At 44.9% G+C, this 26,426-nt stretch overlaps 1 protein-coding gene across 1 annotated transcript in view; it reads left to right on the top strand.

The window, feature by feature from the left end:
- plxnb2b (plexin b2b) overlaps positions 1 to 26,426 on the top strand; it is a 147,406-nt gene that overhangs the window by 106,024 nt on the left and 14,956 nt on the right. Inside the window, exons 16-25 of the mRNA XM_085462344.1 lie at positions 5,950 to 6,055; positions 6,738 to 6,874; positions 7,329 to 7,511; positions 8,484 to 8,577; positions 11,480 to 11,677; positions 20,349 to 20,534; positions 21,624 to 21,760; positions 22,120 to 22,220; positions 22,557 to 22,786; positions 24,681 to 24,862. Coding sequence (XP_085318470.1) covers positions 5,950 to 6,055; positions 6,738 to 6,874; positions 7,329 to 7,511; positions 8,484 to 8,577; positions 11,480 to 11,677; positions 20,349 to 20,534; positions 21,624 to 21,760; positions 22,120 to 22,220; positions 22,557 to 22,786; positions 24,681 to 24,862 — 1,554 coding nt within the window. The remainder of the gene's footprint in view (positions 1 to 5,949; positions 6,056 to 6,737; positions 6,875 to 7,328; positions 7,512 to 8,483; positions 8,578 to 11,479; positions 11,678 to 20,348; positions 20,535 to 21,623; positions 21,761 to 22,119; positions 22,221 to 22,556; positions 22,787 to 24,680; positions 24,863 to 26,426) is intronic.

Here is a 26,426-nt window from a genome sequence, read left to right as displayed (position 1 = left end):
CAAAAAAACAAGCGCAAATTCAAACGCGATTTCAATATGTCACATATTGACAGTGGCTCACCGATGCCAATGACATAATTACCCAGCTACATTTCTGAAAGAATGCAAAAGCATTGACATATATTTTTCCTTCCTACAATAGCCCGACGGGCAGGGCAGAGATAGATTTTGGTAGCCCGACTGGAAAAATCGCTAGCCCCGGGACGTCGGGCTAGCGATTTTGCAAGCCCTGTATCTGATTGAGGAATCACTCATCTTTGGAAAAGAGTTTATTACAGAGAAATGGCTCTTTCCAAAATAAAAGCTATACTATACGCTTCTTCTGGGCTATATTCTCAGCAGCATATTGTAGCGGGTCAGGGCTGTTCGGGGTTCTGTTTGTACAGTTATGTTTTGTTTATGTTGCCATAGTGACGGGTGACGCCCTCTCGCTGCGACGGTGTGTCCTTCCAGGGTCAGAGGGCGCCCTGTGTGTTGGTGTTGTTGTTGTTGTTGCTGTGCGGTTGCTGCGCTGAGCAGTTAGCTAGCGGCAGTGTTCTTCTGCAGATGTCAATAAACGGCTGTGCTCCCTGGCTAGCAAGACCAAACGACACCTCCGTCTCCTCGTTGTCTGAGCTCGCCACATTGGTGTCAGAAGTGGGATGATAGTGGCACCCCATGTTCTGACCCGAGTGACTTTTCCCCGGCCGGTCGGCCGGTGCGCCAAAAGAAGGCACCTGGACATTTGCAAAGTGAAAGCAAAAAACAAGCGCAAATTCAAACGCGATTTTAATATGTCACATATTGACAGTGGCTCACCGATGCCAGTGACATAATTACCCAGCTACATTTCCGAAAGAATGCAAAAGCATTGACATATATTTTTCCTTCCTACAATAGCCCGACGGGCAGGGCAGAGATAGATTTTGGTAGCCCGACTGGAAAAATCGCTAGCCCCGGGACGTCGGGCTAGCGATTTTGCAAGACCTGTGTTACAGGCATGGCCCTTTAAGGATGAAGCCTGATGGGAAATGTATTCGGGATGTGTGTAGCGGGACTGCCTGGTGTGTGTGTGAAGAGAGAGAGCGGAGAAGGGGGAAAGTAATGGTTAGCTACAGAAGAGACGAAAAGAAAATAAATAAAAGGAATATAACTCCCTCGACAGCCAGAGTTGTGTCGGCGATGCTCGCTGTGAGTAAACTGTTTCAGCCCATTGTACGCGGTGTTCGTGCCTTAGAGAAGAAATAAAGTTCGGTGAAGCAGTTTCCTACGCCTCCTTCGATCTTTTTGCTAGCGGAGTTGACCTGTATAGTAAGCTGTTGCCGGCTACGAGTCAGTTACAGAACCTTCAAGTAACTGCCAGAGGTTTCCTTACTACGGTTCGGGGCCGCGGATCTGGCGCGGTAACACCTGTATCTGATTGAGGAAACACTCATCTTTGGAAAAGAGAGTTTATTACAGAGAAATGGCTCTTTCCAAAATAAAAGCTATACTATACGCTTCTTCTGGGCTATATTCTCAGCAGCATATTGTAGCGGGTCAGGGCTGTTCGGGGTTCTGTTTGTACAGTTATGTTTTGTTTATGCTGCCATAGTGACGGGTGACGCCCTCTCGCTGCGACGGTGTGTCCTTCCGGGGTCAGAGGGCGCCCTGTGTGTTGTTGTTGTTGTTGTTGCTGTGCGGTTGCCGCGCTGAGCAGTTACTTAGCGGCAGTGTTCTTCTGCAGATGTCAATAAACGGCTGTGCTCCCTGGCTAGCTCACGGGAAGCAAGACCAAACGACACTTCCGTCTCCTCGTTGTCTGAGCTCGCCACATTGGTGTCAGAAGTGGGATGATGGTGGCACCCCATGTTCTGACCCGAGTGACTTTTCCCCCGCCGTACCTCGCTAAGTAAGTTAGCTGGATTTGATTGTTGACGATTTCGCGTGATCTTGGATCGTTCGGTTCCCCGAAGCTCATCCGGGACTTGCTGTCATAGCAACAGAGCCGTAAGCGTAAACCTGCTCGGGAGCAGGTTTACTTTATGTAAACAGGATTAGATCGCGGCCACGCAGGTATGTCCGCTTCATTTATACGAAAGCAACAGCGATATTCCACCACTGTTTCACCATAAATAAATAACATCAATGTAACCAAAGATAATGCAGCACTTGATCCTTTTATTGATTTCACACAGATACATACAGGTCATTTCCTAAAAAAGGGAAATGTACTATTAACATTCTATTACATGTATGTGATTATTACAGATGTAAGTCATATTTCAGAGTAGTAATAGTAAATTACTTCGTGTAAGCAAGATGAGAGACCACGGCTATAAAAGCGAAGGTGGATTTGGGAAGCCTGTCGCAGCCATGTCCTGTCCGTTTACGCGAGCAACCCATTGCGGAAGGTGCAAGATTGATAAGGAGAGTCCTCAGAATCCAGCGTATATTGCGGGACAGACAGGATCCTTTAGCTCAGCGCGACAGTGTGCTCATAGAGAGATATCGATTTTCCCGTGAGGATATTATTTACTTAACCAACTTGTTGACGAGGGGGTGCAGGACCACCACCTGTCTTTTTTTGCTCTGCCCTTTTCTTGGTTGCTGTTATGAACAAACAAACAGATTATTTCAGGGTTTCTTTGCAAGAGACTAAAAGCAATATAAGTGATAAATATTACCATTCTGTAGCATATTCTCATATTTCACTTTTACTTGTTCCCATGTTCTAGTGGGTCCTGTTGTGGCTCTAATGTGAAAGGGGATATAATATAACATGATATAATATAATGTAATATAATATTGGATAATATAGTGTGATATGATAAATCTACCCTACCGCCTACTGGTGTTGGCCAGAGGGGCCGATGGCGCGATATGGCAGCCTCGCTTCTGTCAGTCTGCCCCAGGGCAGCTGTGGCTACAACCGTAGCTGCCTCCACCAGTGTGTGAATGTGAGAGTGAATGAATAGTGGCATTGTCATGCGCTTTGGGTGCCTTGAAAAGCGCTATATAAATCAACTCCATTATTATTATTATTATTAATATTATTATTAAATTACTTACGAGTTTAATTTGTCAGCAACTTTCTGCCAGCCCTCTCTCCTTGCTTTTGCAGCCTTTGCAGTGTTCCCTTGCGTTTTAATTAAACTCTGAAACTCCTGAAATCCCTCACTCAAGAGTTCTTGCTCTGCTGCCGAAAAATACCGAGCGCGCTCCTTCGACATTTTCGCCGACCAATCAGAGGGTTGCCGATCAATGTTTCTACTATCGATGCGTAGCCCCTTTTACGACACCCAGTGATCTCACATTACTTCATCCAGCTGTACTAATCGTCAACAGCAGGTGTGTTCGGAGAACCGGATTAGCGAGCTCACGGTTAGCGCGATGATTTGGTCTTGGATGTGTCATTTGATCTTGGATGTAGTAAGCGACGTACGAAGAACGGGCCCCCGGTCGTGACCGGCCGGTGCGCCAAAAGAAGGCACCTGGACATTTGCAGGACTTTGTGTGGGGTAATGGGGTCGTCGGGGACGACTGACCCCTTAGGTGGGGGCTATGTAGCGGGTCAGCGCTGTTCGGGGTTCTGTTTGTACAGTAATGTTTTGTTTATGTTGCCATAGTGACGGGTGACGCTGCGACGGTGTGTCCTTCCGGGGTCAGAGGGCGCTCTGTGTGTTGTTGTTGCTGTGCGGTTGCCACGCTGAGCAGTTAGCTAGCGCAGTGTTCTTCTGCAGATGTCAATAAACGGCTGTGCTCCCTGGCTAGCTCACGGGAAGCAAGACCAAACGATACCTCCGTCTCCTCCTTGTCTGAGCTCGCCACAATATTAAACATATCAGGTCCCCATAAGGAGAATCATGTGCTAACGGCTGTCTAAATGACTCGGGTAAAGTTTGTAGCATGCATGCTTGTTGTTTTTGTCTGCTTCCACTTGTCTTTGCACTAGGATGATGTCGGCGTAAATGTGCAGTCATATTCGTTGTGTTCCCACTAGTGCTGTCAGCGTTAATCTCGTTGAAATGACGTTAACGCCACAACACGGCAAATCTCCGTTAACGAGCTACCCCTGCATGGGGCTAGACGGCCAACATGTTAACGAGCTAACTGAGCTAACACACTAGTTCCCACCCATGTAATTGAGCATTGCATGGCACATCCAACATACTGTTTTACTTTAGTCCATGACGCGCTTACCTTCAGGGTCATACATCACATGAAAACGTCTGTGAAGGTTCTCAGTCATCCAGGTCATCGTAGTCAAAGGAGCTTGCAAAGAAAAGCGTCTGGACTTCTTTCCAAGACAAGATTCCAAGACACAAGAAGTGGAATCCTTCACTGCGCACATTAACGCTGTGGATAAGAACATCAAGTTCACCAGGGAAGACACAAAGGACAACTGTCTGCCTTTCCTGGACTGCGCTGTGCACATTGAAGAGAACGGCAAACTCAACATCGAAGTTTACCGGAAGCCCACACACACGGACCAGTACCTCCTCTTTGACTCCCATCACCCTTTGGAACACAAACTTGGAGTAATCAGGACCCTACACCACCGGGCAGAACATGTTCCCTCTAAGCCTGAAGGGAAAAAGAAGGAACACACACATGTAAAGGAAGCACTCAAAACGTGCGGCTATCCTAAATGGGCGTTCTTAAAGTCAGCAAAGAGGCACAGAAAAGAAGATCAGACACCAGCGAGGGAGGACAGACGCAACAACATTGTCATCCCCTATGTAGCCGGCGTATCAGAGAAACTCAGGAGAGTTTTCTCCAAGCATGACATCCCAGTGTATTTCAGACCCAGCAACACGCTCAGACAGAAACTGGTTCACCCGAAAGACAAAACGCCAAAACACAAACTTAACAATGTGGTGTATGCTATACAGTGCAGCGAGGAATGCTCAGACCTCTACATTGGAGAGACCAAACAGCCACTTCACAAGCGCATGGCACAACACAGAAGAGCCACCTCCACAGGACAAGACTCAGCAGTCCATCTGCATCTTAAGGATAAAGGACGCTCTTTCGAGGATGCCAATGTTCACATTTTGGACAGAGAGGACAGATGGTTTGAAAGAGGAGTGAAAAGAAGCCATCTATGTCCACTGTGAGCGACCATCTTTGAACAGAGGCGGGGGTTTACGACACCAACTCTCTGCCATCTATAATCCAGTTTTGAGATCCCTTCCCAGACGCCTTAACGCCCACTCACATCCTGGGCCATCTGACCTCAGGAATTCGCATGATAAGGTGGGGCCAGGTTTCACAATGAACACACCCGAAACTCTGGCTGATTGGGACCCACGCCCAGTTTCCCACCTTGGCTCAGGCGATTAGAGGATCATCAGGGGGTCCTTTTGTCCCTCTGTGGGGGGTCCCTCCCACTAGGTTTATATCTGGGACTCTCCACCATTTGACCTTAGAACTGAAGAAGCTTCTCGGATGAGAGGTGAAACGTCTTCAAGCAACTTAAAGAAGTCCAGACGCTTTTCTTTGCAAGCTCCTTTGATCACATGAAAACCAAAATAATTCCAAACGCCAGATCTGAATGAGGGTGGGGAGGTCCACTTCTGTCTCGCTAGCTTGCCCTGCGCTCTTCCTTCTGACGATGCTGTCTGTGTCAGTGGATCTGCGCTCGACAGTGCAGCCTAGGCGGAGTAGTCGAGCGCAGATTCACTGAGCGCTCAACACAGACAGCATCGTCAGAAGGAAAGTTGATAAAATAAATTACAAATTTTGTATTGTTCGATACATATGCGTACCGAACCGAAAGCGTAAAATTCTGTTTCTCACTACAAAAAAAGTCATTTTAAAAATATGACTTGTTAGCAGTAGAGTGGACATTACCATCATAAAACAGTTGAAACTTGCCTTAATATGTAAATAGTAAATAATTCTTTACCCAGTTTTGAGTTTCCAGGTCAAGTCCCAGCATTTATTTTTGTTTATTTATTAATTTATTTTTTCTGTTGTTCTGATCAGAGTTGTGTGTGAGATTGGACCTGCTGATAAAGCTGACTGGGGACAGGTTGAGATCGAGGTGAATGGAGGGAAGAGAGGAACCTCCTCTGTTTCCTTCACCTACAGGGTAAATGCATATACACACAAACACACTCACAAACACACACGTATACACTGTCCTCAGCTGCACGTCCTCTGTTGAGTTGTACAACTTTTTATTGAGAAATTAAACTCATCCAAAAGCTTTCAGCTGATTTTGTTGTTTTATGGACTGTTTTATGTTTTCCATTTATTAGCTCCAGAGAAACTCTTATCAAAACATACCAAGGGCATGACAGTTAAGAAGACTGACCAAACATGCTAAATGTAACAGTAAATTAGGCACCTAGATGCACATTGCTGTGGTAATTTACTGTACAGTAAGTCAAAATGTGCAGGCATTCCTCTTTAACCAGATGCTGTGCAGCAGTTCCCTTTGTCACTTTAATACTCTAAGAGGCTACAGCGTAGCTATTTAACTGGCTTTTCATATCTCTGGCTCTGCTAAAGCTTCCCCACAGGGGAGTGCTCCTCCTAACTGTTTGCTCAGCAAATTGAGGCAGATGTGGTGCTTGTGGGAGTTTGTGTGTCTGAATGTTTCTGAAAGAGTGGGTCGGGTTAGATCAGGCTGAGAAGCAATGTTTCTGACATGGAGCTGTATCTGTGTGTGTTATTCTAGTGTGTGCCAGCATCTGCCAGTAGTTAGTGTGTACTTGAAATATGAGTGTGTATTAAGGTGGTATTTGGTGACACCCTCTCCCCTTCATTAGGACCCGATGCCTGAGGAGGTGATGCCAAATAGAGGTCCTAAAGCAGGGGGAACCCTCATTACAATCTCTGGACTATTTCTGAATGCTGGCAGTAAGGAAGATGTCCAGGTTACCATCGGAGGGGTGAACTGCAGTGTGTAAGGATTTCTTTTTTTCAATAATTCTCATTCAGACCAAACTTTTTCAATTCAGCCTCTTTAGTTAATAGAGCTACTTGTTATTCAGACATTTAATTCTATGCAAATTCTGCTTTGCGCACATTTTGAAGTCCATAAATTGATTTTTTTTAATATATGTGTATATTCTTGAAGCAAAAAATTGAATTGACCTAAACTTTAGTGTCACAATGAGGAGGGAGTTTTTTCTCTTACAATTTTCCTGTACTGTTGTGACCACCAGTGCTCTGTCAAAACCGATTCGCGGTGACATTTTAGGCAGAGGTAACGGAAAAATAACGAGCAAGAGAAGCAGCAAAGACAGATTTTAACAAGCTGTCAGCCTGCTGCCATGTTGGCTTCCACTGCACAGTGACCTTGTGCCACCCCCACTCCTTCAGACAGCGAGTACTGAGGTATGTCCTTGTCTTGGCAGGGAGCACTTTGGAGAAAATATCACCTGCAGGACAGGAGAATACCGCGTGGATAAAGTGCCCTCTGACCCTCTCGACGTCGTAATGAAGTATGGAAAGAGAACCATAAAAAGCATCCCGGCTAGCTTTCGGTTTGTTGAAAACCCCACTGTGCAGGATCACCAGCCCAAAGCAAGCTTTGTCTGGTCAGTTTAACACAGCAGTATGCAGTCATGGTGTTTGTGACATTCACTCTATCTGTTTGTTACATGTTGTATTTTTACCTTTTTTTTTTTTTTTTTTTTTTTGCTGAAGGGAGTTCCAAGGATCTACTTTTCATATTCACTCTGAAGTATCTGAAATATCTACCTAATAAGACCAATATGACCAAGTACTAAATGCATTCTGTACATACATATGGTCTTACTGAGTAGGTATGATCAAAAATTCATAGTTGGATAAGAAACTCTCCCTCTCTGACTTGACTAACTCTGTTATTTTGCGAGTCCAAATTTCCCCAACCTGTAAACCTCAGAAGTGTGAAAATGCCATTCTGATTACTGTCTTGATGGCCAAAAATAAGAGAATAAGACACAGGCTGACTTTTACTTTTGAATATGTGCTTTAAAATAAAAAGAAAAAAGCTTCTAAGTTGACATTAGTGACACAGGCAAATAGGATTGTTCTGTATGTAGAAAACTGAACACTTAGAAACTTACCTGCCTTGTTCTTTGCCCTGCAGATTTCTGTCTGAAGCTTTGGGAAACCTTAATAATGTCATTAAACTTCTTGTGTTTAAAACTAGGATCTAGGATTTTTTCCTCCAAGAGTTGCTGAGTGTGCGTGCGTGCATTTAATAGTGATTGGCTGAAACTGGCTGAACCATTGCTGCTTTTGGTGTTGTAACAAACTGCTTGATAATTGCTGAAAATTGATGCATTTGATGGTTCCCTTGCTTTTTCTGCTGCAATTCTGACACACGATTAGGTACACTGACTAAAACAACAGACGACAGTTTGTTTTCATCTCCAGTGAAAATTACCCCAGGTGCATTTTAAGAACTGTCTGTCGTCCTGTGAGCTTGTGCTCTCGTCTTTGTTTGGCTGGGAATACATTTGATTAATATGTATTTTCCTGTGTTTTTGGTGTGAATAGATATGTTTGTTTGTGTGTTTTAGTGGAGGGAGGAACATTGTGGTAACCGGCTCCGGATTTGACATAATCCAGACTGCAATCATGAAGGTCCAGGGAGGCAACTGGTCGGCTTCAGAGGTTCCTGTTCATTTTCCGTATCTTCATCTGAGTCAATGCACTGATGCATCTCTGACAGTCATTATCTTAGATCTTCTTACCCTTTCTCCTAAATGTTGCTTTTTCTCCCATGTTTTCCCTCTCTCACAGTACCACCACTCTTCAATTCCCCCACTTCTCATGAACCCCAACTCTAGTTTTGATTCATTCAAACTCTGTGAAGCATTGCAATTAAACGAACACACAACAATAAACAAAACACACATGTCCACTCCTCCTTGCTGCCACTGATCAGTGAGATTTTATAATACTTCATGTCACTTCCTGAGCCATAAATCCCTAAAACCTGTAGGATTGCAGATATTACCACCAATGTTTCACCCTCACCCAGAATGTAACTATGGCCCTCGTCCAGCTCAATCAGGTAGGACTGACTGTGCCAGGGAACTTTAAGGACCTGCACACAGCTTGCCACCATCTGCCCTCCAGTGTACTGGGCAGTCTTAAGAAGTAGCAGTTTTGTTCATTTAATTTAAAGGAAATGATTTTAAACCAGAATCAGGGTTACTGAAGATTATGTGCCCTTTTCACTCTTCACGATTTTACTCCCGTCCCAGCGAAGTCCCCTGGCCCTGCTACCAAGGGACAGAAAAATAATTTTCTGGCTGCCACAAACTAGCAGTAGATGTAAAGTGTTATCTCAAAGACCTTGGTTGGTCAGCCTCACAAGCTTCTCTTGGTTTAAGTCCATCTCTGAGCCAGACCCAAATATGAGGACCCATTATGGCTGCTGACATATATTTAAAAACATGTAGATTTCTAGGTCAAGTTGCTGACCTGAACTTTATTTATTGTGTGTGGTTTTATTCTCTGTAAAGACCAACTAGTTCTTATTTTGGATTTTAAACTTCCTGTGAGTCCTTGAGTCTGTGCAGCATATGTTTGTAGTTACAACCTAGATGGATTTTTATAGACTTCTAAATCGCAGTTGATTGGACCGCAGAAAATCCTACTAAATAGTTGCTTCGAAATGTTTACTTATACCAAATGTGACTGTTGCACACCTAATGGAAGCAACAAAAATAACGTTTTAATGGATGGATCATGTTAAAGTTCCAGCACATACCTATGGTACAGTATTGTTTGTGCTGTTGGCAAAGTGATGTACCTAATCACACTGAGAAAAGTTCCTTTAAAAAGGGGTTGGTAGAACTTGTTTATCTAGAAGATAAATATGGGACTGATTTAATGTTTATATACAGCAAAATGCATTTATGTGTATGTATGATTATGGGACCTCCATTGTCTAAAAAACAAAAGTGTGCTACAGTCAGCCAGACACCTTCCCACGATGTTAAATGTGTAGTGAAAGATTGGTATGGATTTATATTTGTTCCATCAAATAGAAATCTATATAATGTTAATAACATTCAAAAGTTATTTTGAAGACTGGACTAATTCACATACCTTCAGATCTCATTGTTTCAGGTACATTAATGCAGTGATTTATTCAACATTAAATTTTTGATACAGTCTCTAAATAGAGTAAACTATTTTTGTGGGTCCCCTGGAGTTCTTTACTTTTCCTCTACTATATAAATGTAATTGTAGTTCAGGTCAGGTGGTTGCCAGGCAATGTAATGTTGTCATAATAGATGCCATAATAGTCAAATTAAGTGGATGCAAATTAGATGCTACTGCTGTCAAATGAAAATGATACAATGCTTTTATGAAGTTTTATATTTGCATATATGCAAAAAGTTGGTCATTTGCAGTTTGATTGTAGGTGGCTGCTAGGCAACATAATGTTGTCAAATCTAATCCAGATAACATGTAGCTGTGTGCCACATGTGGATGCTGAATCCTGATTGTGTAGGAGGAGTATACGGACAGATTTGGCATGTTATAGTAGTGAGTGTAAATATACATTCAAAATGCCTTCAAATGGGCAATTTGCAAGATTTTTAAAAGGTGAAGGGGAGAATTTGAAGAAATTCTGGTTTTGATATTATGCCAGAGACTTCTGTGACGTGCTTCTTCTTTCAGCTGCTCACAATAAGCATTAGAGAACCCGGTCCCTGCGGAAAGGTGTGAGTGTGTCTAAAATTGGTAGTTTTACACGTATTTCTATTGTATTCTACTTCTAAACCAATTTTAGCCCTGTGTGAATCACTATTTAAAAGACAAAATATTTCAGAAAAAATAACAAATATCAAATTAACACCTTTTATTAACTTAATTATTAGCCTTATTTTCTGAAGTTTGGCACTTGAATTTACAATGACACCCTGATTACAGTCCAGATGTTTCCTAACCACCTATTGACATGTTTAGAAAGAGGGTGAGTCCCAATCACAGGATATTGTACATTGTTACACTGCACACTAGATACCAAAACATAGGAATTACCGGTACTATTATGTCTGAAAACTTAAAATGTGTGTTCTCAGTCTTTCTGTTATGTGTTAATAATGACATTTTGACGCCTTTGCTTTGTTCTGTTGGAAAACTTTACCTACTTGTAGAACCGTGGAGTTTAGCTGTCATGCACGTAGTGTCGAAACAATGAGAGTGACAGAAATATCACCATCAGTCCAGTTAATCACAAACAAACATAGAAAGGCAGTGGAGGAGTGACTCAGTGTGAGTTATGATTCATCAGAGGCCTCATTCTATGATTGAAGATTGAGATTTTAATAGAATGACTGAAAAGACGCACATCATTTTACCTTCCCCATTGTACCAAAACAAGCTTTTTCTTCCCCCCCACAGTCTATTACCATGTATTATATTCACTCCAGTAACGCCCAGTGTTTGCATTATTATTTTTAGTGCTGCTCCATATTTTCCATGCTGTAATTTCCTGCATTTTTTGTCATGCTTGTATTTGTAAAACGCTTTACTGTCCTTCTATCCAACTCAGCTTGCCCATGAGAAGAACGACACAGTCATCCAGTTTCAGTCTCCAACAGTAAATGGCTCCTTAAACCAGCACTTGAAAACAGTCATCAAGCTGGACAACTGGGAGAAGGAGCTGAAGCCCTTTCACTACCACCCTAACCCCAGCTTCAATAATCTACAAAACAAGATCATCACTGCGAACAGCATGATTATCGTTACTGTGAGTACAACCACGAGGTCACTTTAATGCAGTTGCAGTACTATGTTTTCCCTTTTTTCCCTGAAGAGTCGGTGTCTGCTGTGTGTCCTAATTAAGACAAACTGTCTTATTATCTGACTTGAGGATAAAAATGGAAAAGATGCTGAGTTGCATTTGCTGCACATTTGTCATTTGAGCTCAGTGAACGCTTTGGCTTGGAAGCAAAAAAGATTTTTTTTAAAAAATGTTCATTTTATGATATAATAAACACGCTTTTAGTGTAATGCTGTAAAACTGTTTTATGACAAACACTGCAGGGTCACAAAAAGATTAACACCAGAAAACGCACGTGCAAGTGTTTACACAAAAAGTAGTTTCGTAACACTTATCTGAAATCATGCAGTGTTTTTTGGGCAGGGGCCCCAATTAAACAAAGCTTTGTTCTCTTTCATAGCATTCGTTTCGTGTCTCACTATGGGAACGCCTCCTGCGTGACCTCATCAGAAGCTCAAATACCATTACGCCAGCCCTTACAGGCTGGCTAGGTGACGCCCATGTCAGGAGGGGCCAGTGCCTCCCTATATAATAGGCTGACATAGCGTCAGATGTCATTCAAAAACCTCTTCTCGCTTCTCACAGAAGCCTGTAGACAACTGTGCTATTGGGTGCTAAAGCTAAACTGTCCACAGATTCGAGTGAACAACTCGGTCGCCGGGCGCTTTGTTCCCAGCTTTCAGTTGTCCACTAGCATACAAGCAGTAGCAATACTGTTCTGTGGCTAGTGCGGGTGCCAAGTAGCAATACTTTCACCCAGGGAAGTAGCAATACTTTCCGAAAGCGAAGTAGCAACACTCTGCTAATAAAGGTACCCCTAGCTTCACCATCAGGTAGCAATACCCTTCGACGCTAGCGGTTTTACACATTAGGTAGCAATACCTGTAGAAAAGTAGCAACACTTTTCACCCCACGCTAGCGAGGAATAGCAATATTCTCCGCACTCAGTGTCAGTCTCGCTAACGTGCGCAACCCTCTAGCTAACCATGGCTACGACGGCCAACGAAGTTGCAAAACTTTGTCCTTGCGGCAAGAAGATTTCTGCCTGGGATACACACCCCGTGTGTGCGGCATGCCTGGGCTTATCTCACGCTCAGGCTGACCTGACACCTGCACACGACTGTATCCACTGCGCGGCTGTCCCACGCAAACTACTCCGCCGCAGGCTAGCTCGCCGGGCTAACCTGTCGGGCGGTGACCCTTTGCTGTGTGAGGCTGCTGCGGCGCAAGGAGAAACTGAGATGCCCGATGATTTGGCCGCAACGCCAGGGCCGAGCTGGGCAGAGGCAGACCCTCAGCCCATCGCGACCGCTTTCCCGTCGCTGGAGGCACACGGAGATCGTGTGTTTTTCCGCGATGCTGAAGTCACCTGGGGAGGAGATGCTAACGAGGAGGACGATTCCACCTCCTTGGCTAGCATCAGCTGGGCTGCAAAGCCCTCGGCTACCGGCGAGGTTGAAAAACCGACACCGCCGTCTCCCCTGGATCTCGACATGCAGGACATGTGCAAGCGCGCAGCCGCTAGGCTCAACATCCTGTGGCCCGCCATACAAACGGAGGTTGTAAAGTCTCGTTTTGACGGTAAGAAATTGCCGAAGGCGAAAAAGACGGGGAAGCATGTGTTGCCTGTTTTTCCTGAGCTACTCGATGAGATAGCGGTGACGTGGAAAGCAAAACCTTACAGCGAGAAACACCCCATCAAGGGGAGCTCCCTGCTGGATTGTGAGGGGATGGAGTCTATCGGCCTCCGCCGGATGCCACAAGTGGAGCCGTTGGTGGCGAGCCATCTTCACCCGAAGACGTGTCTGTCCTCATCGGCCCCATCTCTCTCCTCCAAAACAGACCGCTTCCTGTCTAGCCTTACAGATAAGTGCTACAAGGCAGCGGCTCTGTCAGTAAGAGCCCACAACGCCTCTTCTATGCTAATGGCTTACCAAGCTGAGCTAGAAGAGGACATGACAGCTAACACAGATACCACAGTGTGGGATGAAATCTGCGTTATAACTGACCACGTCCTCCGCCTCCACAAGGTAGCCATACAGGCTACTGGGAGAGCCATGGGCCTCATGGTTCTTCAGGAGCGAGCACGCTGGCTCGGGCTCACCAACCTGACGACTAAGGAAAAAGAGGAACTCCTCGACACCCCTGTCGTCCCTCACGGTCTCTTCGGTGCGGCTGTTACATCCATGCAGAAGAGATGTGAGGAGAAAAAGAGAGAGAGAATAGAATAGCCTTTATTGTCATTGTACAGAGTACAACGAAATTGGAGTGCCACTCCCTTGGTGCAAGTTTCAATAATAAATATAAATGTAAAATATAAAAAGTACAAAAAAAACAATCGTAAGTACTCAAACAATAGTATGTACAATATATACAGGATAGCAGCATTAATATAATGACAGTATGAATAGCAGCATAATATAATGACAGTGACGGTATGGAATAGGTTCAATTGTTTTTGTGCTTATTTACTACGGTGATAGCTCTGGGAAAGAAGCTATCCCTGAATCTGTTTGTCCTGGTTTTATGTGACCTGTACCGTCGGCCTGACGGTAATAGTTCAAACAGTTGGTTGCTGGGGTGAGAGTGGTCCTTGATGATATTGCCAGCTCTGCTGAGGTACCGAGAGTTTGCAGTGACCTCCAGGCTGGGCAGAGAGCAGCCAGTGATCTTCTGGGCTGTGTTGATGACCCTCTGCAGTACTTTCCTGTCTGCAGCTGAGCACCCTGCATACCATGTTGTTATGCTGTACGTTAGGATGCTCTCTATGGTGGCTCTGTAAAATGTCACCAGCAGCCTCTCCTCCAGGTTGTTCCTCCTGAGCACTCTCAGAAAGTGGAGACGCTGCTGGGCCTTTTTAACCACCGCTGTAGTATTTGCAGTCCAGGAGAGGTCATCAGATATCTGCACGCCCAGAAACCTCATGGAGTGTACCCTCTCCACACAGCTCCCGTGAATGTAAAGTGGGGCCGGGTCTGCTCTGCCCTTCCTGAAGTCCAAGATAAGTTCTTTAGTTTTCGTGGTGTTCAGTTGGAGGTTGTTAACTGAACACCACTCAGTCAGTCTGTTGACCTCATCTCTGTAGTCCGACTCCTCCCCCCTTGAGATGAGTCCAACCACTGTGGTGTCATCCGCGAACTTTATGATGGTGTTTGAGAGATGGGTAGGGGAGCAGTCGGATGTGTAGAGCGTAAACAGGAGGGGACTCAAAACACATCCTTGTGGAGACCCGGTGCTGAGTGTGATGGTGCTGGACCGGTGGGGGCCGAGTCTGACAGACTGTGGTCTATTTGTCAGGAAGTCCTTGATCCAGAGGCAGATGGGGGTGGAGAGTCCCAGGTGAGACAGTTTCTGGACCAGGATCTCCGGGATGATATGATTGAATGCTGAGCTGAAGTCCAGAAAGAGCATTCTCACATAGCTTCCTCGGTGCTCCAGGTGACTCAGCGCAGTGTGGAGCGCTATGGTGATAGCGTCCTCGGTGGAACGATTTTTCCTGTAGGCAAATTGGTGGGGGTCCAGAGTGGGAGGCAGACCGGCCCTGATGTGCTGACAGACCAGTCTCTCAAAGCACTTCATCACTACAGGCGTAAGTGCAACAGGCCTGTAGTCATTTGGGCTGGCCACAGCTGTCTTCTTGGCGATGGGGATGATGGTGGAGGTTTTGAGGCAGGGCGGGACGGTGTTTGATGACAGGGAAAGGTTGAAGATTTTAGTGAAGACTCCGGTCAGTTCGTCAGCACATGCTCTGAGAACCTTTCCATGTATTCCATCAGGACCTGCCGCCTTCCTGGGATTCACAGATGATGAGGCTCTGAAACTCTGCCTGCCGAGGAGGGCCCAGCACGCCACCCCAGCAGCGCCGCGCCAGTCATTCGCGCAGGCAGCGTCTCGCCCGGTCCCCGCTTTCAGGATTCCCAAAGTGCCTAAGACGCAGGCAGCCCCCCAGGCTGCCGGGGCCACTAAGAATCCATGGACTCGGAAGCAGTCTCCCCAGGCCAGACCTCAAGTGGCCCCTCCTCCTCCCCCCGCTGCCGCGATCGTGAGGAGGAAGAAGCGGCCGGCCTGACAGCCTCTCCTCTAGGCGGGAGCGAACCCAGTTTCCCCCCTTCATGGGCCGCCCTGCCGCCTCCCAGCTCCGTTCCAGAGCAAGTTCAACGGGACATGTTCCACACGAGCACTTCCCTCATGCATTCTGTATTAAAAAAGCCCCGACACGCGCATCCAGGCAATTTGCCGAGGGCGCTGTCGAGTGTTGCAAAACACATGAGAAAATCAAACATGCTGAAAAACGGAGCACCGTCTGCCATAACGCCGCCCGTGGAGACTCGCGTTTCCACAGCTGTGATGATGCAGATGAGCCCGTCACCTCGCTCGCCTGTGACAGAGGTGACGGGACGCCGAAATGGCGTGTGTTTCGCGCTGCGACCACAAGGGGGCGCCAAAACGCCATATTCGGTGGAGTGGCCAGTGAGCGCTCTGTCTCTCCACATGAAGAGCTGGGCCACCTGCACTCAGTCAGCATGGGTGCTGAGGACATTGAAAAAGGGCTACAGGCTGCAATTCAGTGTCGCTCCACCACAATTCAAAGAAATTGTTTACTCTCGTGCTCCGGGCGAGTCTGCCAGTTTTCTCCTGGAGGAAATTTCCACCTTGAGAGACAAAGGAGCTATAAGAGTTGTCCCTCCCGAGGAAATGCACAGCGGATTTTATTCAAGGTATTTCCTTGTGCCAAAGAAAGGGGGGAGGGGGATGAGAGCCATTCTGGATCTCCGTGCCCTGAACCGGCATTTGAGGACATACAAGTTCAGGATGTTGACGCATGCCTCGCTGCTACGGTTTGTACGAGCGGGCGACTGGTTCACATCAATCGACATGAGGGATGCTTATTTCCACATCCCCATATATCCCCCACACCGAAAGTATCTGAGATTTGCTTTCCAGGGGATGGCATACGAGTTTGTAGTCCTGCCTTTTGGTCTCTCACTGAGCCCAAGGGTGTTTGTGAAATGCACCGAGGCAGCAGTGGCCCCGCTCAGGAAAAAGGGCATTCGGGTGGCCACGTACATCGACGATTGGCTGGTGGCAGCCCCAACCCGCCAGGGAGCGACTTGTCACACAAATGCTCTCATACACCATCTGGAGAGTTTGGGTTTCCAGATAAACGTGGAAAAGAGCACATTGACGCCAACTCAATGCATTACTTTCATAGGGCTCAGCCTAGACTCCCTTCGGGTGAGGGCTTTTCTGTCCCCGGAGAGAACTGCGGCCATACAGTCATCCCTTGCACTTTTTCGCAGAGGCAACACAGTGACCCTCAAACAGTGCCAGAGGCTGCTCGGTCTGATGGCTTCTTCTCTAGTGGCGATAACACTGGGACGCCTGCACATGAGAGGCTTTCAGCGCTGGGTGGGCTCGTGGGGACTGGACCCTCACCGAGACGGCCACCGTCGCGTGAGAGTCTCTGCAGACTGTTCACTCGCTCTCCGCGAGTGGAAGAGGCCAGGTTTCTTGTCTCAGGGCGTTGCCATGGGGGCAGTTTCAGCCAGGAAGGTGATTTCCACAGATGCCTCTCTTTCCGGCTGGGGGGCCACCCACGAGGGCAGAACAGTGAATGGGGAATGGGGCCCTCACATGCGCTCCGCCCACATAAACTGTCTGGAACTGCTGGCGGTTCACCTGTCGCTAAAACACTTTCTCCCTTGGCTGAGAGGTCATCATGTTTTAGTGAGGTCGGACAATTCCACCGTTGTGGCCTACATCAACAGACAGGGGGGTCTGGGGTCCCCCAAGTTACACACGCTGGCACACAGACTGATAGTCTGGAGCAGTGTCCACCTGCTGTCACTGAGAGCAACTCACGTGCCGGGGATCTTGAACTTTGGAGCAGATCTTCTCTCCAGGGGCAACCCGTTGTATGGGGACTGGAAGCTTCACCCGGAGGTGGTGAAGCAGATCTGGCTGCGATTCGGTCAGGCGACCGTGGACGTTTATGCATCCAGGGAGAATGCTCAGTGTCCCCTGTTTTACTCGCTGCACGATCAGAGAGCTCCACTCGGGGTGGATGCTCTAGCTCACGAGTGGCCGAGAACCCTCCTCTATGCTTTTCCCCCAGTGGCCCTCATTTCTCCAACTCTGGCCAGAGTGAGGGAGAGAAGTCACTATATGGTCCTGATAGCCCCGCACTGGCCAGGGAAACACTGGCTGGCGGAGATTTTTCAGCAGCTGTGCGGCCCCCCTTGGCCGTTACCACTACGCAGAGACCTCCTGTCTCAGGCACAGGGGGAGATATTCCACCCCCACCCAGAGAGGCTAGCTCTATGGGCTTGGCCCGTGAGTGGTTTAACCTGAACACGGTGGGGCTCCCTCATAGTGTTATCGACACTATTCAGTGTTCTAGAGCATCGTCTACTCGGACGCTATATGAGCACAAGTGGCGTGTGTTTGAAAGCTGGTGCTTAGAATCACAGGCCATCTCTTTTCAGTGCTCGGTGGCTGTGATTCTGTCATTTCTTCAGGCCCTGATTGATAAGGGTAAAGCCTTCTCCACCATCAATGTGTATTTGGCAGCAATTTCAGCCTGCCATATTGGTTTTGAGGGAAAGACTGTTGGCCAGCATCCCTTAATATGCCGTTTCATGAAGGGTGCACGCCGTAAATTGCCTTCGTCTAGGCCGTTGGCTCCATCGTGGGACCTTCCCACAGTATTGGCTGCGCTCTCCTGTTGCCCATTTGAACCCCTGGAACAGGTTGGGTTAAAATTTCTGTCCTTGAAGACTGCTCTTTTAATTGCTTTAGCTTCTGCTAAACGTGTGGGAGAGATCCACGCTCTCTCGGTGCATCAGTCATGCATTCAGTTCTCCTCGGATAATACGAGGGTCTGTATGCGGCTCAACCCTGCCTTTGTCCCGAAGGTTGTCGGCGCATGTTCCCCTATAGAACTGCCGGCCTTTTGCCCACCGCCTTTCTCCTCAGAGGAGCAACAGCGGCTGCATACCTTGTGTCCAGTCCGTGCCCTGCGCATTTACATGGACCGAACCCAGAGTGTCAGACAAAGTGACCAGCTGTTCGTGTCCTGGGCTAAACCGCATATGGGAAAGCCTGTGTCTAAACAGCGCCTCTCCCATTGGATAGTGGGAGCAATTGCCTTGGCCTATACTAGCGGGGGCCTTCAGCCCCCTGCTGGCTTACGTGCGCATTCCACTAGAGGTCTGGCAACCTCATGGGCTCTCTTTGGGGGAGTTTCTATTCAGGAGGTGTGTGCAGCTGCATGCTGGACCTCGCCTCATACATTTGCTAGGTTTTACAGGTTAGATGTGACAGCACCTAACCTAGCACATTCAGTCCTCAGTGCAGGTTCTTCCCGGGTGGGGGCCTCTCCCCTGTGAAGTGCTGTTGGGGACAGTTGTCTTCTTAACAGGCATGTCTGGCAATCCGGGAGTCAGTATTTCTCCCATAGTGAGACATGAAACGAATGCTATGAAAGAGAACTTAAGGTTATGTATTTAACCCCGGTTCTCTGAGTAGCATGAGTGAGTGTCTCACCAGACCGCCCTCCTTGCTATGGAAGCGAGGAAGAGGTGGGCTTGTTTTGAATGACATCTGACGCTATGTCAGCCTATTATATAGGGAGGCACTGGCCCCTCCTGACATGGGCGTCACCTAGCCAGCCTGTAAGGGCTGGCGTAATGGTATTTGAGCTTCTGATGAGGTCACGCAGGAGGCGTTCCCATAGTGAGACACTCACTCATGCTACTCAGAGAACCGGGGTTATATACATAACCTTAAGTTTTAAGTGGTGTTAAGCCAAATGGTTGAAAAGCCCTCCAAGTCTACCCACGACTACACATTATTGTTTTAGCCACAGTATAACGAATGTTCATCTTTACGATAGCTAATCTGACACTTTGTGCTCTCGATATCAGACAGTATGTAGATGAGCTAGTAAATAAAAACCCGGTTTCTTTCACTTTTAATCTTTTCATCATCATGGATTTATTTTCTCACGTGTTTTGTAGCATTATTTTTACCTCTCAAGGGTGCCACTTCTTCTTTTTAAAAAGTCCAAGGTGACACTTTCACATTGCTTGTTTTGTTTGACAAGTGCAATAGAGCATTGTCACAAAAGGCAAAGATATGCAACAAACAAAAACGACTGAGAAGCCTGAGCCAGAAAATGAATCGATTTTTCTTATAGCTTATTTTTATGGCTGTTTTGAGCTCCCAGAGTATACCACCTCAAAGTTTCTGTTGATAAACTCACTTGTGGGGAAAGTCATATGCAAAACATGTAAAACCTTTTCAGTTACTCAGGCGCTGATTAATTTAAGCTGGTTTCACCTTCTTCCAGCCGATATTAGAATAATTAAATGTCTGTAGATCCACAAGTGTGCTGCAAAATCTCAAGAAATTACTGAGAGTGAGGTGCTTACAATAACTCCAATCTTTATCTTTTTAATTACTTTTAGCTCATATTGGAGCAGTAAGGAGCTGTCGTACAGCACACTTCCTACCCATTACTCATAAAATGCTGCCGATAATGTTTTCAGTGCTCATCGTAGGATCTGTCTAATTAATTTCTCTCCCATGTACTTCAGTCACTGCCCTTAGAGCCTCGCATTCACTCTTCCCCCTGCAGGGTCGGGGATTCTCCAAAGCGATGACAACTAAAGAAGCACAAGCCTTCGTAGGCGACGTTCAGTGTGTGGTCAACACCCTTCAGGATGATAAGCTGTTCTTGGAACCACCTTCCACCACGCCTCGTGCTCCTACTCGCTCCAAACATCAGCACAGAGAGACGGGGTCGGAGAATCTGGAGCTAATGGTCAGAGCACACTAACAGATGAGTCCTGGCTGATGATCACTTATTTCAGTGAACGTTTTAATGCAACACTGTAAGATCACTGCTTCATAAATAAAAGTACTCGCCTCAAAATCTTAGTATGTTAAAGTTTTAAAGATATCTCAAGAATGAACTTTAAGTACTCAAAATAATGGTCTGTAATGGATAAAGGCTCCTTTTGGATTCTATGTAATCGTTTATTATAATTATACTGCTCTATGTCATGCGTTACACACAAGCAAGCTTCTTTTTAGCCATTTATTTGAATCATAGACAAATTAGTAGGCTCTTTTCTTTCTTTTTAAAAAAATGATATTGTCTGGTTTGTAATAAATAAGGAAATGATACGAATGAAGGCAGAGGACACTGGGTACTACTCAGGCTATTAGATTACGGTAATGGATAGTGGAGTAAAATACAGCATTAAAACTGAGCAAAGAAATCTTTCGTGCCCATGGTCTTTATCCCTTGTACATGTACCTCAACTGTGTACTTCAGCAAAGTACTTGAGTAAATGGACCATTGCAGATCCATACACAGACTTGAAGATGAGAGCATGCATCATGAACCTTTACTGTTCTTCTCCCGGCAAATCGTCTATACAATTTGAGATCCAATTTTTTTTCCACTGGTTGAACAATTTTCATGTAGCTACAGGCTCTATAATTGCCTGTAATTATAGGTAAGCCACAACTATGATGAATACCATACCTCTCCCTGGGTAATTCTTATTGTTATATGTCAGCGACTGCTTAAAGAAGTGACACCGCTAGACTATACATGTAATCCAGCTTTTTCTATATTGGTATCTGCTGCTGTTGATAAAGTGTCAGACTTGGTACGTTTATGTAATTATCCTCTTTATGCAACCCTACCAACCTGAACATACATACTTTAAAAATACTTTTAAGGTCCTAGAGCTGCTTTAGCCGAGTTGACGGTTGGAATCTAAACTATTCACATTTAGATTTAATCTTTCTACTTCCTCCCCGGTATCGTCCGGTCTTTGCTTTTGACTTTGGCTAAAATGTGGAGAGCTTGTGCAAATAATAAGATTTTTTCTTTCTACAGATCAAGTTTGGGAAAGGGGAGTGGGTGGTCGACTCGGTGCAATACGAGACGAAGAATGATTTCCCGCTCTACATCATCATCCCTGCTGTCATTGTGCCCATGCTGCTCATCATCACTATCTCTGTCTACTGCTACAGGTGAATTGAGCTATTTTAGGTTAACTTTATGCAGCAGGAGCACACAATTGATTGTGTTTTTTTAAGAGTATAGATACTTCTCCAGTCAGTCCCAGCTTTTTCTGCATTGTGTTTGCTAGTTTGTTTGTTTTTTTAAAAAAACGACTTTGTTTGTTTGTGTCTGTTCCAAGAAATATGTTCATATTCATAAGAAATTATTAGGAGCGCACCAACAGCGACTGCGTAATAAGAACTAATAGATACCTTGCAGCTAAGTTAATGGCCAAAAGAAAAGAACCTCTTTGCAACAAGTTAACATTCATCTGTTTGACCTTATTTTCATGATGCGTTTTCTTTGTGTGTGTGTTTAATCTTTTCAGGAGGAAGAGTCAGCAGGCAGAGAGGGAGTATGAGAAGGTGAAACACCAGCTTGAGAACCTGGAGGAGAGTGTACGAGACCGCTGCAAGAAGGAATTCACAGGTATAAGCTGTGCAGCTGTGCAGAAGCGTCACAATATTGCTAATGTCCCTCTAAGGATCCGTGTTTCTAAGAAGCTGTAAAGTAATGAATTGGTTCATAGCTCTGATTAAATGCATAAATTCTCCCACTCAATGTCATCTTATCATCATTATTAGAAGCAGTTTTGCAGTAACATTAATAGAAAACAATATTTCACTGTTGAAATCATTTTCCTGGCAATGCTCTCCATTTTCTGCCTCTTGCAGCATCGTAATTGAGTCAGACGAGCAGTGTGAAAGTGACAAGAGTTGCTTATTAAAAAGAAACCATGTGGTGTTTTTTGTTTCTTTCTCGCAGACCTAATGATTGAGATGGAGGACCACACCAATGACCTGAATGAGGGACGAATCCCTTTCCTGGACTACAAGACGTACACAGACCGAGTCTTCTTCCTGCCCTCTAAGGACGGTGCCAATGATGTGATGATCACAGGGAAGCTAGATATACCAGAGGCTCGCAAGGCCACCGTGATTCAGTCTCTCAACCAGTTCTCCAACCTCCTGAACTCCAAGACATTCCTCATTAATGTAATTATACTGCACACGCATCATCAAATTGTCAGCTGTGAGCTCGGACCGATAATGCCTGCTTACAGAGAGTTTGCAGTCCTTTAAAACTGTGCAAAATCAAACCTCCAAACACTGAACAATGCTGGATACATCTAGATTTTCAAAGCTTTCTTTTTAGCTTCACTGGGACCAGGACTCTGAGGATGTCAGAGTCAGTTGGTACACTTCAAATAGATCACTATCAAGTTTTACAAAGACATTTATGATTCTAGGATGATGGATGGCTTTGGTGATCCCTCTAACTTCTCTAATAATACCACCAGCAGTCTGGGATTTGCTTGTCTGAGTGAAATGATGCCGGTTGCTTGAGAGACTGCACAGACATTACTGTACCCCACAGGATAATTTGGAAAAACTTGGGTGTTCCAGTGACTTTTCCTCTTGAACTACAGTCAGCTCAGAAAGAATATTTCAACTAATTTGGGCTAACACAATAAGAAGTACTTAAAAAATATTGACATTCCTATCAACCTCAGCTGTAGTTTGTTTTTAGTGCTAAATGGCAAATGCTAATTAACATTACATGAGATGATAGTAATGTGAGACTATTATACCTGCTAAATATCATGCAGCTTGGATCATTTTGGCATTATGACTTTAACATTTAGCTCACAGTAAAGACTCTCAGCTTGCAGCTAGCACAGATTTAGACTCTTATGAAACATCAGTCAGTCTAAATTTAGACACGTAATCACTAATGTTACTTCATATGTTATATAAATGTCAGTCACTGGAGGCTTATTTCTAAACTGCATTATTTCAACTGCTCATCCAAGTGAATCCAAACCCATCAGAGCACCATCAATACCAGAGTCCTTATGCATCAAGTTTCAAGCACAGTGGGTGAACAGATGTCGAGAAGGGTGAAGAACAGACAGACAGATATAAAGATTGGCCTATTAATTCATGAGATGTAGCATACTGTATACCATAAATGGAGTTGACTTGCAAAAGTGGCAGCATTGCAACAATTTCCTCTGAGCTTGCCAGATTTGCACCACTGCATAAACTCTCTAGGCATAAGCTGATTTACTGAGAAAATCACAAATGTAGTTGTGGAGTTGTTTCTGAATGAACTAAAGTGGCCTTGTGTAATGAAAGAGGTAAATCACTGAATGCACCAATACAGCTCTTTTATATGTATTTAGACGACAGTGGAGGTTTGTGGCACAAGGAGTCACAAGGTGGCTGTGGTAATAGGACGGGAGAAAATAGTCTTGAAAGGCAGCAGGATAAATGCAGGGGAGGTTTTCTTTTTCACTAGCATTTCTGATAATATGTGTGTGGGGTTTTTTGTTTTTGTTTTTTTGAAAAAGAAAAAAAGAAAAAGAGAAGGTCAGCTCCAGCCATTACCTTGAGCTACTTAGCTAAATGTTTGTATGATACTATATTGATGGTGTTTTTAAAATGGGCTGAATACCTCACAGATTAAGGATCTATTGTAACTTTAAGCCGCCCCCTTCCTTTGAATTGAGCACTGTAGTGTGTTACAGTTTTGCGGCATATCTACAGTAATACAAGCGAGAGGCAGAGGACATAGCAGAGGGAGACGTGTGAAGATTCCTGTTAATCCAATATTGCTGGCACAGAAACAGCCTCTGAGGTGCTAACTGCACTTGTGGGGTGATTCTTCTTCCACTAATTGGTATCATTTCTAAGCCACAGTATTTTACAGGGCAGAACTAAATTTACCTTGATAATTATAATTTTCACTAGCATTGGTCTTTTGATAATTTAAAAGCATATTATGTTGGATTTGCTTCTGTGTGTGCTTCATCACGATGATTAATTCACCTCATCATTTGCCTCCTGTTTCTGTGTGTGTATGTGTGTGATTTTTGTGTTTTTGCAGTTTATCCGTACCCTGGAGCGCAGTCATGACTTTAACGCCAGGGCCAAGGTTTACTTTGCCTCCCTGTTAACAGTAGCTCTGCATGGGAAGCTGGAATATTACACCGACATTATGAGAACACTGTTGTTGGAGCTGATGGAGGAATATGTCAACAGCAAGAACCCCAAACTAATGCTGCGCAGGTGAGTGTGGTCCAACTCTCTGTTGCTTATTAATGGTTCTCCTGTATTGCTTTCAGGCTTAATTAGCACAACATTTTTACATAGCATGAATCCAAAATGTTTTGGTGCTTGCTTCCCATTCAGTGCCTTGAAATCTGGTGCAAACATTCATATCCTCTTTCTAGATCTTTCTAGGTCAAAACTGTAACAGTAAACACCTGCTTTTTGCATGCTAACCTACTTAGCTCTGTGTGCTGCTGCCTCAGTCTAGCCTCTCGGTGCCACTCTTCTGGGTGGACTCTTAGATTTGTTTAGCAGTAATTGCTCTGAGATTGTAAAATGTCCTCTTTCTGCAGTTTTGAAGCAGAGTCGCTCAACTCTGGCACTGATATGAACCAGTTGATGCAGACTGGGATTCAGTTCAGAATGCAGCGGACTGTTTCATTCTGTTGCCATGTTTTCTGTTGAATTTTGTAAAGACTTACTGTAGTCCATTATCAAGAGCCAGACTGCTGCTCCATCTATTCCAGTCTTCTTCCATCTGCTCATCCTTCTGTTTTTTCCTCTTTTTTTTGTTTTTCCTCATTGGAATCCAAGTAAAATGTGCTGGACAATTTTCTTTCTTCTCTTTCATCTCGTCTTTGTCATCTTCACCTTCTTATCCCTGCTGATTGTAACTAAAAAGATCAGCTTTAGTGCTTGAGCCAGCGTAACCCTAACCCAGATTCTATTTTATTAGTTAGACTTTCCAGCTAAGTGGAGACTGGTTGTAAAATTTGGGTTGGTGTGAAATTATAAGTAATTATTGTTTTGCTAACAATAATTAGTATTTTTAAAAACTGACCACATACTGGTGAGTTATTTTCTGTCACTGATTTGATTGTTTTAATAGTAATCGTTCGCTATATTCTTCCTGGGCAAAATTTCAGAATTTCTTTGTGAAATTTGAGTCCATAAACATTCAGCTTATTAATCTGATTGAAGTAAATAGCCTTAAGAAACGAAGCTTCCAGATTTTGGTGTTCTTTGATCTTTTTAATGATCATGTCAAGGTCAAGTGATCCATTGACTGCTGCTTCCCCTCCCTCAGCAGGACACACTTGTCTGACGGCACAGTTGCTTATCGTTTCTGAGGGGCAGTTTTGTGATCTGAACTATTCCCTGTGCCTAGGCACGCTGTGACTGACTGTTATGCAAGTACACATCTTAATTATCCCCCAATGGAGAAGCTCATTATGCTGATTAGCCCATTGTGCCAAAACAGACCTCCTTATATACAAGATATCTAATTAGGCATGCTATGTGCATCAGCGAGCATCACCAGTGGATAGTTGACATTTTGATGGGATATCTGTCAAATGACCAATGACATGAGTTCTGAATAAAAATATCTTGACACTGATAAGCTGTATATAATTCGAGGCCCATAAAGTCCCACAAGATGATTTAAAAAAATATAATAATGGTTATGCAAGTTATTTATACTATGCTTTTTATCAAAGCCTTTATTTATTCTGTAAATAAATGATAAATGTCAGAAGGTCTTTTCATATTGCGCTAAGAAGTAGTCTTGGCCCCCTTCCTG

Source organism: Copadichromis virginalis, linkage group LG7, assembly GCF_057382275.1.
Source record: "Copadichromis virginalis isolate Kocher_CV1m ecotype Utaka linkage group LG7, C_Virginalis_male_GT1.1, whole genome shotgun sequence".
Classification (NCBI taxonomy): domain Eukaryota; kingdom Metazoa; phylum Chordata; class Actinopteri; order Cichliformes; family Cichlidae; genus Copadichromis; species Copadichromis virginalis.
The sequence above is the reverse complement of the archived record's forward strand: the minus strand, read 5'-3'. Positions and strand labels throughout refer to the sequence as shown.